The sequence below is a fragment of the Eublepharis macularius genome, chromosome 2, assembly GCF_028583425.1.
Source record: "Eublepharis macularius isolate TG4126 chromosome 2, MPM_Emac_v1.0, whole genome shotgun sequence".
Lineage (NCBI taxonomy): Eukaryota > Metazoa > Chordata > Lepidosauria > Squamata > Eublepharidae > Eublepharis > Eublepharis macularius.
In genome coordinates, this window is record NC_072791.1 from 201035651 (window position 1) to 201051126 (window position 15476).

The following is a 15476-nucleotide window of genomic DNA, read 5'->3' on the forward strand; positions in this document are numbered from 1 at the left end:
GATAAACAATTTATCCCAATTTTTCAATTTCAGGTATTTCTATATATCATAAACCATATAGATCATACATTCGTTTATATCAAACAATTTGACTTATTCTCTATATATATTACTCATTCTATCTTTTTATAATAGTTCTATATATCTCTCCTCACGTAGTCAATCAATTTGACCCATCTATATCTTCAGACATTCAGTTTGGTACAAAACTTGTCAGAAAAAAAAGAAAATATTGTTAGTTAATCGCTCCTTATATTTAGTCCTTATAATTAATTATTTTCTCTATGTTCTGTTTGTTAACCTATATGTATCTATATATATGTCAATCTATTAATCTGACTGCTTATTAATTCACATTTATCTCTTCTCCCCCCGGTAAAGTCTCCCCCCTCTACTTCAATACTTCAGTAGTTCTCAAACTGCCTCAGTTTTCCTCCCACCTCCCATTTCTTCTCCAGGTATTGTTTCAGCTTCTCCCAGTCTGTGTTGAACTGCCCTGAGTCCAGATCTCTCAATTTTCTTGTCATCTTGTCCATTTCAGCCATATACAGCAATTTGTAAGTCCAATCTTCAATAGTTGGCACTTCTTGTACTTTCCATTTTTGCGCATACAAAAGTCTAGCTGCTGCTGTCATATAAAATATCAACGTCCTGTGTTGGGCTGGAATTCCCTCCATTCCCAAGTTCAGTAGCAGGAGTTCTGGGTTCTTATTAATTTGAAATTGTAAAATTTCACTCATTTCTCTTATTATTTCCCCCCAGTACTGCCTGGCTACCTCACACGACCACCACATATGATAGAGGGAGCCCTCATGCTTCTTACATTTCCAGCATTTATTAGAAATATTCAAATTCCCTAGCGCAATCTTCTTTGGTGTCATGTACCAACGATAGATCATTTTATGAATGTTCTCTTTGATATTAATACATGTCGTTGTCTTCATTGTAGTTTTCCACAAGTATTCCCATGCCTCCATTGTTATTTCTTTATTAAAGTTTATAGCCCATTTCACCATTTGTGTTTTAACTATCTCATCCTCGGTATACCACTTCAACAGTACTTGGTATACCTTGGATATTTTTTTCTTATCTTCTTTAAGAAGGGTCTGCTCTAGTTCCGAATTCTCTATTCGTATACCTCCCTTTACAGAGTCCGAATTATATAAGTCTCTGATCTGTCTATACTGGAACCAATCGTAGTTAGGTGATAGTTCCTCTTGTGTCTTTATTCTAAGTTTGGATGCTTCAGTTTTAGTTATTTCTTTATACGTTAAACATTGTTGTTCATTATCAACAGCTCTCGGGTCTATCACCTCATATGGAACCACCCACAAAGGGGTTCCTTCTTGTAAATAAATTCTGTACTTCTTCCAGATTATGTATAGACTTCTCCGAACAAAGTGATGCAGGAACATCGAGTTGACCTTTACTTTGTCATGCCATAAATATGCGTGCCATCCAAATATTTTTTTATATCCCTCTAGGGCTAATAGTTTCTTGTTCTTTAATGTCATCCATTCTTTCAACCAAACTAGGCAGATTGCATCATGATAAAGTCTCAGATTGGGCAGTTGCATTCCGCCTCTTTCCTTTGCATCTTGTAAAACTTTCACTTTCACTCGAGGCTTCTTGCCTGCCCAAACAAAATCTGATATTTTCCTCTGCCATTTTTCAAATTGTTTGGAGTCTCTGATGATTGGTATTGTCTGTAGCAAAAACATTACTCTTGGTAACACATTCATCTTAACTGCTGCAATCCTACCCAACCATGACAAATTCAATCTATTCCATTTAATCAAGTCTCTCTCTATCTGAGTCCATAGTTTTTCATAATTGTTTTTGAATAGATCTATGTTCTTTGCAGTTAATTCGACTCCCAAATATTTCACTTTACTTGTTACTTCACAATCCGTTGTTTCCATTAACAATTGTTGTTTCTGCTTAGTCATATTTTTGCATAATATCTTTGACTTCTTTTTGTTAATGAAGAAACCTGCCAAGTCTCCAAACTCCTTGATCTTATCTATCACTCTTGGCATGTTCTCCAATGGGTCCTCTACAATTAACATTATGTCATCCGCAAATGCTCTGACCTTGTATGAATAGTCCTTTATTTTTATTCCACGAATTTCATCATCTTGACGTATTTGTATCATCAGAATCTCCAATACTAAAATGAACAACAATGGAGATAACGGGCAACCTTGTCTTGTTCCTTTACTTATCGTCAATTTCTTGGTCAATTCATCATTCACCACAATTGCTGCAGTCTGGTCTCTATAAATTTCCTTAATTGCTCTGATGAATCTTTCTCCCAATTGTAGCTTTTCCATAGTGGCAAACATAAAGTCCCAGTTTAAATTGTCAAACGCTTTTTCAGCGTCAACAAAGAAGAAACCAACCTCTTTGTCACAACGCTTGTCATAATATTCAATAGCATTGATCACTGTCCTTAAGTTGTCTCTTATTTGTCTGTCTGGCAAAAAGCCTGCTTGTTCCTCCTCTATGACTTCCGAGAGCCACCCCTTCAATCTCTCCGCCAATATCTTCGCAAAAATTTTGTAGTCATTGTTGAGTAGCGATATAGGTCTATAATTTTTCACATTAGTCAGGTCTTGGCCCTCTTTTGGGATCAATGATATATTCGCTTCACTCCAAGTTTCTGGAATCCTTTGATCCCTTAAAACCCCATTCATCACCTCTTTTAGGAATGGTGCCAGTTCATTAGCCATTGTCTTATAGAATTTAGCCGTAAATCCATCTGGCCCTGGCGCCTTTCCTAGATTTGCAGATTGTATTGCCTTACTTATTTCCTCGTCAGTTACTTCACTATTCAACTTATTTCTCCAAGCTTCCGAGATTTCTGGAAGTTTGGTTTTCTCCAAATATGACGCTATTGATTCTTTGTTTACTTCTTTTTTATTATACAGCTTAGCGTAAAATTTATAAAAGGCTCTACTAATGGTAGCCTGCTCCAAATACGTTTTGTTATCTTCGCAAATTTTATTTATTATCTTCTTTTCCCTTTTCTTCTTCAATTGCCATGCCAGGTACTTCCCAGGTTTATTAGCACCCTCAAACGCTTTTTGATTCAGTCTTTTGAGATTCCACTCCAATTCTTTATTGCTCATTGCTGTTAGCTGTTCTTGAAGTATTTTAATTTCCTGGTATACCTTCTTTTTCCCTGGTCTCTTTTTTAGCTGTGTTTCTTTGGCTTTTATTTTCTCCTCAATCTCTTGTCTTTTCTCCTCTTTCTTCTTTCTTGCTCTACCATTTAAGTCCATTAGTATGCCCCTTACAACCGCCTTGTAAGCATCCCAAACTTTATTGGTTGGTACTTCTTTATTCACGTTGTATTGTATAAAAAACTTTGTCTCTCTTCTCAGTATTTCCATATTCTCTCTTTCCTGTAACAAGTCCTCATTTATTCTCCATGCTTTCCTTTTTCTCTTTTTTCCAAATTTCCACATAATTGGGTTGTGATCTGAGCCTACCATAGGCATTATTTCTACCTCCTTAGTCCATAATGCTAAGTCTTTTGAGGCCCAGATCATATCAATTCTTGATAATGTAGAATGCCTTGCAGAATAAAAAGTAAACTGTCTGCTTTTAGGATATTCTCTCCTCCATACATCTTCAAGAGTCTCTTGTTGAATCAACTCAAAAAAAAGCTTTGGTAATAGTCCTCTTTTCTTTTGTGCCGTTGTAGTCTTTTTGTCTAGTTCCAAGTCTGTCACTCCATTGAAGTCTCCAGCAAGAATTATCTGGTCGTATGCAAGATCGTCTAAATGCTTCCTTAAATCCTCAAAGAAGCTTTCTTTTGCACCGTTAGGTGCATAAAGTCCGACTACCAACACTCTCTTTAAATTCCAAATACATTCCACTGCTACAAATCTAGCTTCCACATCTCTCATAACAAATTTTGGCTGTAGCTCCTCTTTTATGTACAACACCACTCCTCTTTTTTTCTTGTTGGAGGCCGCTACATATTCTTTGCCCAATTTTCCAGATTTTAAATATTTTACATCCTGCTTTCTGATATGGGTCTCTTGCAAACAAACAATGTCACATTTTTGTTTTAGTAGCCAGTGAAAAGTATTTTTCCTCTTATTCGGTGAGTTTAGTCCATTTACATTCCAAGATAATACTTTACACTCCATACTCATGATCTTGTTGGTAAGTCTTTTTCATTGTCCTTAATAAATCGCTCCATCTCTCGCTCAGATCTGATGCGTTTTTTGGCCCCTCCAAACTCAAAGGACACTCCTTCCGGTAACTCCCATCTGTACCTGATTTTCATGTCCTTCAAAATCTGAATTAGCACTTTATATTTTTTCCGGTCCAGTAACACTGATCTGGGCAGTTCCTTCATTATAATAATCGTCTTGCCATCAATCTCCAATGGATCTTGAAACTGTTTTGTCACAATCCTCTCTTTCATATTTCGTGTTGTAAACTGCACAATCACATCTCTTGGTAGTTTCCTCTGGGTTGCTATTCTCGAATTCACACGGTATGCCACATCTAGGATAGCCACAACTTCCTCCTCCTCCTTCCCCAGGTACTCAGCCAACACCTCAGTCATCTGTTCTTGCGCTGACTTTCCTTCCACTTCTGGCAAGCCACGAAAACGTAGCTGCTTCTCCATATGTTTAGTTTCTGCAACTGACATTCTCCCCTTCACCAATCTCATCTCTGTTTGTTGCGTGTCTGCTAAATTCTCCATCGCGTCTTCTACTGTTTTAACTCTCTGCTGCGTTCCTTGTAATTCACTTCGTATTGTTTCCATACCTTTTTTCACTTCTGACAGCTCCGATTTTACTGTCTGTGTAACCTCTTTAACCTCTTTTATCAGCTCCAATTTCGTGTCCTTAAGTTCTTTAATCATATCTAAAAGTTTTTTGTCCAGGTTTTTATCCAGGTTTTCTATTGCCGATTGCCACTCTTTTTTTGACATCGTGGGGCTTGCTTTAGCTCGCTCCCACGAATCCGCTCTCTTCCTTAACTCCGTGGCGTAAAATTTAACGTTTTTCTATTTTAAATGTCCCGGTCTTCTTATAGAAATTAAGTTTTAAAGGGTCCAAAATGTCGGGCGTCTTTTCTCTATGGTTTCTCTATGATTTTGTAATCCAAGATGGCCTACTTCCTCTTCCGCTGAAGCCGCGACCCTTCCCCTTTCAAAAATGGCGATTCCCTACTTCCTGCCCTCCAGCAAGGGCCGCTTCTCTCCAGCCACTCTATTGTTATTACGCACTTCCTGTCTGACTGTCAGAGCTTTTGCGACGTAGTTCTTAGACTTCAAAATAATTGTTTTTTTTAAAAAAGATTAGAAAGCAGGAACATTAGATAAACAATTATTTGAAGGAGGAGAACCATTTTCCATGCGTTCATGGACACTTCGGACTGATTCACACATGCCTGGTCATACCTTCACATCCATATCTTCAGTGCAATGACTTGAACATGTGAATGAGCCAACTCAAGATTTCCTTACCTTCTTGATACACTCATTCCTCTGCCCTCAAAGAAAGCTATTCAGACACCAAGTTTCAAGTTATCAGTGGATATGAAAACAGCTAACGAACGTGCATGGGTGAAACAGATCTTGGTTTGTGTGCATGCTAAAGTCACAAGGTGGCAGCTCTATGGGTCTCTACAAACAATTTTTTTTAAATGCAAGGGAATGTACAGAACAGAAGATCTGTACATGTCAAGATCATACCCAGGTCAAGATCATACCCAGGCACTGAGTATGATCTTGACAACAGCCTCTGCTCCCAGCTTCTGCATCCACTGGGAATGTGGAAATCACATTTTCCTTGCACTAAAATGGCTGTATTGAGTTGTTGGGAAACAACTCTTCCCCAAGATAATGGACTCTGCATGATGAAAAGTGCCATGCAGAACACTGTGGGCAAGGGACAAGGATAGGGTATACATTTATTTATTAACTTCATTTATATCCCGCATTTCTCCCCAGTGAAGACGCAATGTGGCTTACATGTCTCTCCATTTTATTCTTTGAAACAACTCTGTGAGGTAGATTAGACCAGTGGTTCCCAGTCTTTTTGGTATGGTGACCTAAAGGTAACGGTAAAGGTAGTCCCCCTGTGCAACCACCGAGTCATTACTGACCCATTGGGGGCGGGACGCTGCACCACGACGTTTTCTTGGCAGACTTTTTACAGGGTGGTTTTGCCATTGTCTTCCCCAGTCATCTACACTTTACCCCCAGGAAACTGGGTACTCATTTTACCGACCTCGGAAGGATGGAAGGCTGAGTCAACCTTGACGCTTCCGCTGGGATCGAACTCAGGTCGTGAGCAGAGCTTGGGCTGTAATACTGCAGCTTACCACTCTGTGCCATGGGGCTCTACTACTCCAAATTTAATTTGTATGGTGACCCACCCAGATTAAGGGGGCGCTGGGTGGGGGAGATGCAGGAAGATGGCACAGATGCTGGCAAAGAGGTGGATGGCAAGTAGCTCACTGCCATACCTCTCCCATAGCAGGAAGAGGGCAGTGAGGCACTGCAGGGGGGTGGATTAGTGCCAAGACAGGTCCTATGTTCACACATACCTCTTTCCCTCCTCCTCTTGCTTTCCCATGAGCTGAACACCTCCCACCTACTCTCCAGCCTTTCCCCGCTTCTTCCACATACTATCGTAAAATTATTTGTTGCCAGACAGCTTTACTCCCTCGCTATTGTCACAAAGGGTGAGGTGATAATGTGAGAAGCTGGCAAGGAAAAAGAGGAGAGAAAGAGAAGAGTGCAAAGGGCAGAAGCCACTTTTAGGGAGAGCTGGCCTGCGACCCGCTTTCAGAGGCTTCGCAACCCACTTTTCTATCGGGAAACAGTGGATTAGGCTAAGAGTATGTGACTTGGCCTAAGATCACCCAGCAAGCTTCCATGCCGGAGCAGGGGACTGAACTTCCATGCCCCCAAATGGAGGGCTGAAGACCACCGTCCTATGCCACCACCTCCTTGTTCTAGAGCAAAAGGCTCTTGTTGGGTTTGAACATGGTCTGCAAAATATACTTCACTGTGGAGCTTTGCGCAAGTTATTGACTCAGCTTCACCTACCTCAGAGGGTTATTGAGAGTGTAAATTATAGTCTTTGTGTATGGAAATTGTTTTGGAAACTATAATGAATCATGATTAATGTCGGTGGAACATCAGTGGCTGTCTATGACAGAGTGCTACATATTTTAAGTTAACCACTGTGGAATTCAATTACGCTGTTGTTGTATGTCCCAATCTAGAGCTTGTTAGCAGCATCGATGCTTAATAGGTTACATTCAAAACGGCAAATAGAGCAATATGGAGGAGCAATACTAAACGGGCCTAGGTTAAATAAGAAAGGCTGTGAGGAAGAATATGGATGGGGCTTATATTTTCAACAGCAACTTGCAGTTAACGTATTTATGCATACGATTCTTTAAAAATCTGAAAATTACCTTCGTTTGAATGGAAGAATAATTAAATGTTTGTCTAAGCCAAAAATTCCAAAAGAAATGAATCCCTGGGAAAGAAAAGGAAAAAAAAATCAGCAGTTCATAAAAATCCCAGAAGTAAGCTAATTTGGGGGGTGGGGCGATAAGCGATTACTAATCTAATAATCTAATAATGGTACGGACAACAAATACCTAATCGTTACAGTTTTTCTTTAACATGATATAAACAGTGAATGGAAAAAATGACCAAGTGTCAATTCTCAGGAAAGTCTGTGTGGTATGAAAACCAAAGAAAGAAAGATACCACGCTTCCTCTTTCTCGAATATAGCACATTCATTAGACAGTCTATCTTTTTCTCTTTGAAAGTTACTGAGGATGCAGCATACTGGAGTTTTGTTCGCAAGTTCAGAAAATATCACAGACAGACTCTGAATCAACTACAATTAATAAAGCATAATAAAGACATCAATACTTTTACTGTTAATAGTTATGACAGCAAAAGGACCCTCGGAGTAGGGGGAATACTGCATGCCACGTAGAATGCTGCACACCTCTACAACTATTCTGCTTCCAGTTTTCACCACCACCACTATGATCACACCTCAAGAAGTGAATTAGGAATGAAAAGAAGGGGAAGACACAGCTATGGATATTTTGGATTTGAATCGATTTACAGTATCTAAGTATTTATTAACTAACCAGTGCATTTATCAAATTAAAAATCAGTGCAATGGAATAGAAAAGAACAAAAAAGGAAGATTGAGAGAGTTGTTCTATAAGATCCAAAAAAATCAAAGGGAAATTCAAACTATAGCTAGGGATGCTGGAAGACCAACATGGGAATACAGTATCCGATCAAGACTAAATAAAGAAAAGATGGAAACAATACACTGAAGAACTAGAACAGACTGAAGGATGGCAGAGTCCTTAAAAGAAGAATCTTTTGATGAAGAACCTGCTGTTTTAGAAAGTGAAGAGAAAGCTGCACTCAAAGCAATTGGGAGACACAATTCACCTGGAGTACATGGGGTATCAATAGAGTCATTTTAAGCCATGGGAACGGAGTCCATCAAAATCTTAATAAAATATGTCAACAAATAAGGAAAACAAAACAATGGAGCACAGATCAGAAATGCTTAATCTACTTCCCAATTCCGAAAAAGAAGTCATCAAAGATTACAGCAACTATGAGACTATCACATTAATTTCTCATGCAAACAAAGTGATGTTCAAACTTTTACAACTTGTAATAGATGGAATGCAAAATGCCAGGTGTTCAAGCTGGATTCAGAAAAGGAAGAGGCACTAGATATCATACTGCAAATTTACTTTGGTTACTAGAGCATACCAGAGAACTGCAGAGGAAAATCTGTTTGTTTTATATAGGTTATAACAAAGCTTTCATCTGTGGATCTTGAAAAGTTATGGATAGTTTTAAAAATGGCTGTACCACAACATCTGATTATTTTGATGCATAACCTGTACTCTGGACAAGAGGCTACTGTTAGGACAGAATATGGGGAAACAGAACGGTTTCCAGTTGGCAAAGGTGTCAGACAAGGATGTATTTTATCCCTATAGCTGTTCAATCTATATATGCAGAACGTATCATACATAAAGCTGGATTAGATGTAGATGAAGGTGGAGTGAAAATTAGTGGAAGGAACACTGACAACTTGAAATATGCAGATGACACCACATTACTGGCAGGAATAGTTAAGACTTGAAACGACTACTGAGGAAAGTTAGAGTAAAAAGTACCAAAAAGCAGGATTACAGCTGAACATCGAGAACAGAAGTACTTGACTACTGAGGAATTACGCAACTTTAATACTGCCAGTGAAGAAATTGACATTGTTAAAGATTTTCTATTCCTTAGCAGAATCATCAATCAATAGGGAGAATACAACCAAGAAATCAGAAAGAAATGGAGACTTTCAGGGCAGCCATGAAGGAACTAGAAAAGATCCTTATGTATAAGGAAGTGTTACCAGTTTGGTGTAGTGGTTAAGAGCAGCGGGACTGTAATCTGGAGAACTGGGTTCTCCATTTGAAGCCAGCTGGGTGACCTTGGGTCAGTCACAGCTCTTTCAGAGCTCTCTCAGCCCCACCCACCTCACAGGGTGATTGTTGTGAGTATAATAATAACACACTTTGCAAACTGCTCTGAATGGGTGTTAAGTTGTCTTAAAAAGCAGTATATAAATCAAATTTTATTATTATTGTTGTTGTTGTTGTTACTATTATCAGAGATCAAGATGAAGATCATTCATATTGTGTTATTCTCCATTACTATGTATGGATGCAAAAGTTAGACAATAAAGAAACTAACAAGAATAAAATTGATTCATTTGAAATGTGGTGTGGGAGGAGAGTTTTAGCAATACAATGGATGGCCAAAAATACAAATAAGTGGGTTGTAGATCAAATCAAGTCTGAATTCTCTGTAGAAGTTAAAATGATGAAACTGAGGCTATTATACTTTAGTCACATCAAGAGAAGACAAGACTCTCTGGAAAAGATAATAATACTAGGAGAGGTGGAAGGCTGTAGGAAAAGAGGAAGATGCAAAACAAGATAGCTTGACTCAATAAAGAAAGCCACAGCCTTCATTCCGCAATACCTGAGCACAGCTGTCAATGAAAGGACTTTCTAGAGGTATTTAACTCATAGGATTGTCGTAAGTTGGAAGCGACTTGATGGAACCTAACAACACATTACTCCTTGAGGTAATAAATACTTAGATTTACTCTAAAGCAACTCAAACCTGCAGACCCTGATATTGTTTTGAGGATGCTAAACCATCTATCTCGTACTTGGATGAGAGATAAAAACACATGGAATGAAATGCACATGTGGCTTGGCTAGTTTTTACAAACCAGGTTTGCTTTACTGACTTGTTGGCATTGTTTTAGCCGTGAGCTGCCTTGACCAGGTTTTGGAGAATGGCATACCATTTGTTTTAAACAAACACAAACATTTACTGCTAGGAAAGCTTTTCTGGGGAAGTGGGATGGAGATGGAAGACTGCTACAGCAGGAAATTCCCCTCTGTAATTTGTCAGTGCAGATAAGTAGAAATGAGAAATTTCAGCATCAGCCGCGGAGCCTTCATACAGATTAAGATAAGTGAAGAATGAAGAATAAAAAAAATATGCTTATATGCTGACCTTAAGAATGTTTACCTGAAAGCAAGTCCCAGAGAGTTCAGTGAGACTTAGTCCCAAGTAAGTGTCCAAAGGATCAGCATGTTAAGTTTCAGAGTAGCATGCATAAATACCTGACCAAAATTAAATACAGCACAGAAGAACTGCAGTTCCACATAGAGCCTTCCAGGTTCTTGGTTGAATAACCACCACAAACAACTGGAGAGATTCTGTGAAGAGAAAACCCCCACAACAGTCACATCGTGAATTCCGCACACTTTGACATTTGCAGGTGTGTGTGGGGGTACTTTTATTTAACAACAGAAACTATGTTCAAACAGAAGACTGCACATTTATTTTTTATGGTACCAATATAGAGCTCCCACTCTTTAAGCCACGCTGCATATTTTTAAAAGGGGGGGGCAAAATGCAAACATTACCAGATATTCAAGTAAATGGTGGAAAGTGCCCTCAAGTCACAACTGACTTATGTTGACCCCTGGTGGGGTTTTCATGGCAAGAGACTAACAGAGGTGGTTTGCCATTGCCTGTCTCTGCAACTCTGATCTTTGTTGGAGGTCTCCCATCCAATTACTAACCAAGGCTGACCTGCTTGGCTTCTGAGATCTGATGAGATCAGGCTCACCTGGGCTATCCAGGTTACCAGATAGCATATATCAGTTACAGGTCACTTCTAAATAAAATCTCTGTACTCAGGCAGGACTTCAAATTTTTACTGGAGACTGCAACCCAATATAACTTGTATTCATTTACAATTGGGAAAACCAACAACAGCAGCAAGATGGCTTCCTCAAATTATTGCACAGAGGAGGAAAAATAAAATATTTACAGCAAAGAGGCCCACGATGAGCAGCAGGCACAGCAGCACGTGTCTGGCCAGCTGTTTGTCTCCCACTTGAAGAAGCTGCTCCTCCTGAGCCAACGGGCAGCTCTGAGACTGGCACGGACTCAAACACTGATGCGCTGAAAGATATGAAATGCAACAGAGGAAGTCAGGCTTCCTGAACAGTCTGGGGCAACAAACACAGGAAGTGACCTTATAACCGACACAAGCCGCGGTCTATCAAGCTCTGTATTGTCTACTTGGACTGGCAGCAGCTCTCTGGGGTCTCAGAGGGCTTTCACAACCCACCGATCATCTGCTTCTTTTTAACTGGAAATGTAAGGGTTGAGTCTGGGGTATTCTGCAAGTCAAGCAGACCCCAGGCTCCTCTTTCCCCCAAGGAGCTCATGGCACAGTACATAGTTCTCTTTTTCCCGTTTTATCCTTGAAACAATCCAGTGAAGGAGGTTTGGCTAAGTGAAAGAGTGTAAGACTGTTCCAAGGTCACAATGAACTTCATGGCAGAGTTGGATTTTAGATATCTAAGACTCCCCACCCCCCACCCACACACACAATAGAAGAAGCAACAGGCTATCACACACAGAATAATAATAATAACATTTGATTTATATACCGCCCTTCAGGACAACTTAACATTCACTCAGAGTGTGTTATTGTCCCCACAACAATCACCCTGTGAAGTGGGTGAGGCTGAGAGCGCTCTGAGAGAGCTGTGACTGACCCAAGGTCACCCAGCTGGCTTCAAGCGGAGGAGTGAGGAATCAAAACCGGCTCTCCAGATTGGAGTCCTGCCGCTCCTAACCACGACACCAAACTGGCTGCACCAGTTTTTAACCTGAGTCACTTTAATAAGAGATTACAGATGTGCTGCTCCAACCAGACACTGCTTCAGATTGCAGGCGAGGCATGTTGCATTTTAAAATCTTTCCCTTAGCTTTAAAAAAAAATCCCTTGCCATCCCTGAAAACAGCAAGGCCAAAGAGCCTAGCAACAGATTACTTTCATGAGTGAAGGATGTTTTCTGTGCAAGGGAGCGTTCCAACATGCCATACTCCATGTACAACCTAAACTGGTGAAGCACGGCTTGAGTTTACCGTACCTGTCTCCTGAGCATACGGGCTGGCTCATTCTGTGAGACCTTGAGACCTTTCCTTCTCGTTATTAGTTATTTACTGATTCTACAAATTTTATAATTCATAAATTAGTAGAATCAGTAAATATTTCTTTATCATTTGGAGGGGGTTCCTCTGATTCAGGTCCGGTCAAAGGGCGCAAGTTTTAAAATCACAACTTTTACTACCAAATAGACATGCCACCCGCAACCAGAAAAACAATTATATCTTATGTATTTTAAAAGGAAAACAGCACAAGAACTGGTATGATGCAGAAGTCAGAGTGACAAATTAGGAAAATGGGAAATACAGGTTCAGATATCTACTCAGTCATACAGCAAAATGGGTGATCTCTGTCTTGGCCTAACCTAGAAGACAGGGTTGTTTACAGAGAAAACAGACAAGAACCATGTACGAAAAGCATAAAACTGTAGTAGAAGTACTTTCGTAACTTGTTTCTGTACGCTATCCTGGAGTATAAAACATTTTGCAGTGTGCTAAAGAGGTAGGTCTTAGTTGTCATTTGTATAGGGGAAATAACCATAAAATCAGACCTGCACAGCCTATGACCTATCAAGCCAAATGCCGCCTATCCATCATAAATGGAGGCCAAACAGCCTCAGTAAGTCACCGGCTTCGACTTCCTGCCTCAGACTGCAAGGACAGACAAATGCTCAAGTACAGGGCAGGCCACAATTCATGAACAGATAGACAATGTATCCTACAGCCTATTATCTAAAGCAAGATTGGCTCTCACCAATATCTATATTATCCAGTATCTAATCTCATATTAATACTACAATAAATACTGTGTGGGCAGCTCTTATCAAGAGGGAATTTTAAGACAAGTTATCATTCTGTCCCTGTCTGAGAAATCTAAATTGTAACCTAATTTATAAGGTCAGAGCTCAGTGGAGGTCAGCCACTAGGAACGTTTCAACAGTCTTAAAAATAGCTCTTTAAAGTTCCTTCAATTCAACTTCCTCATGTACAAACACTCCACCTGCTATGTTTACTGCGCTCATTTAGTCTTGTGGAGCTGAAAATGTGACCATTTCATGGCTTCCTCCCTCTAACAAGTCCCAAAGAGGCAAAATACAACTTGCTAGGAAAGGTTTGTAGATTTCCCTGTCTTCTATACATTACAAACTGTGCAATCAATTCCCGCCACTAGATGGCAGCAAGACGTTCTTAAACACCAACACAAGGCATTTGCCCTAGGAATACATTCTGCTTTCCGGTTTTGCACAATCCCTGTAAATATAGTGGAGGTGGTTGCTGACAAGGGGTTGCACTTCCTATCTCCAAGTAGCTGCCCAGTGATAAACATCTCTGGCCACCCACTTGGTATGGCATATAGAAGGTGCTCCTCTGCTTGCTCCATAAACAAGTTCAATACCTAATTAAAGCTTCCTAAGCTGCTGAAATATTCCTGTGAGACGGGAAAAAGAACGATGTAACTGCATCCACAAACTCCCTTAGGTTATATTGAGAGTTCAAAGGTTGAGTACGGCAACAGCTGGCCCTTCCAACTGTCCCCAAAATACCTCTCTTTATCCCGGTTAGCAAAAGGTTTTTTATGGTGGCAGGTTATGAGTGCTTCACGCCATTAGAATCACTCTTCCGATAGTTACTCATAATTTACTGGAAATTAAGACCTGATTTTGCAACTTTGTTTTCAAATAGTAATAATAATACACCAGCTGTGTGGGTGTGGTTGAAAAGCGTGTACAGTGGGGGGGAAATTATGATTTCATACTCAACCACAACAGGTAGGAGGGATAAAGGATGGTTATGGAAATTGGAGCAACCCAAATGTCCAATCCCCATCTTTTTAGTGTACACTCATTTAGTAAAAATTAAAATTTTAAACCAAGATTGTATTATTATTTTTTGCAAATCTGATTATCATACTAGACTGCAGCAATGATTTACCTGTCTCAATTGATGGAGTGTTGATAGCAGTAGCACCAGGGGTAGATACTGGCTCGCCTTCAAAAGAACATAACTCTCCATTCTGCTTTCGGCATGCACAAAACCCTGTACAGGAAAATAAAATTACATGACACCTTCGTGATGACGAGAAGAGTGTGTGTTTATGTTATGACGAGAGAGTGTGTTATGCTTCCAATGGGGAGGAGGAAGGAGTTTTAGATAGGAAATTATGAGCGCATATGCATACATTTACAATGCACATAGAAGTAAACTCAATTTACTTTCTGCAAGCCCAGATTCATGATCCCGGCTGCTACTGGAAACCCCGCACACCCAATCTGTGGTCTGTTAAATATGGAGTTTAAAGAGAGTACCCACACTCTCCATTCTAACAACAACAACAACAACAATCGATTTATATACCACCCATCGGGACAACTTAACGCCCACTCAGAGCGGTTTACAAAGTATGTCATGATTATCCCCACAACAACAATCACCCTGTGAGGTGGGTGGGGCTGAGAGAGCTCTGAGAGAGCTGTGACTGACCCATGGTCCCCCAGCTGGCTTCAAGTGGAGGAGTGAGGAATCAAACCTGGTTCTCCAGATTAGAGTCCTGCCATCTTAACCACTACACCGAACTGGCTCTTATACCATTTTGAGACTTGCAAACTAGACCACCAGCTAAGATACACCTCCCAGGCACTGCTCTCTGTGCCCCTCCTGCATACATGAGGCAAGGTAGGTGGCAACCAGAGACGGGTTTTTTTCAGTGGTGGCACCTTGCCCATGGAATGCCCTTCCCCTTGAGGTTTGCCTGGTGCCTACCCTACTCTCTTTTCAGTGCCATGGCAAACATTTTTTATGTTTGCCAGTCTTTTAAGTAAGGAGTTTTGATTTTTTAAAAACTGTGTTTACAGTCTTCTTCTAGCCTGAGGACTGTTTTACGAAGACCGTTTTAGG

The 15476-nt window shown here is 40.1% G+C and overlaps 1 protein-coding gene across 6 annotated transcripts in view; it reads right to left on the minus strand.

Annotated features, from left to right (window-relative positions):
• Positions 1-15476, minus strand: part of GPR155 (G protein-coupled receptor 155) — a 55353-nt gene that overhangs the window by 5223 nt on the left and 34654 nt on the right. For all 6 annotated transcript variants that reach the window (XM_054970336.1, XM_054970339.1, XM_054970337.1 and 3 more), the window contains exons 11-14: positions 14514-14618; positions 11452-11585; positions 10736-10831; positions 7459-7523 (exon numbers count right to left, since the gene is read on the minus strand). In XM_054970336.1, the coding sequence (XP_054826311.1) occupies positions 7459-7523; positions 10736-10831; positions 11452-11585; positions 14514-14618 (400 nt within the window). The remainder of the gene's footprint in view (positions 1-7458; positions 7524-10735; positions 10832-11451; positions 11586-14513; positions 14619-15476) is intronic.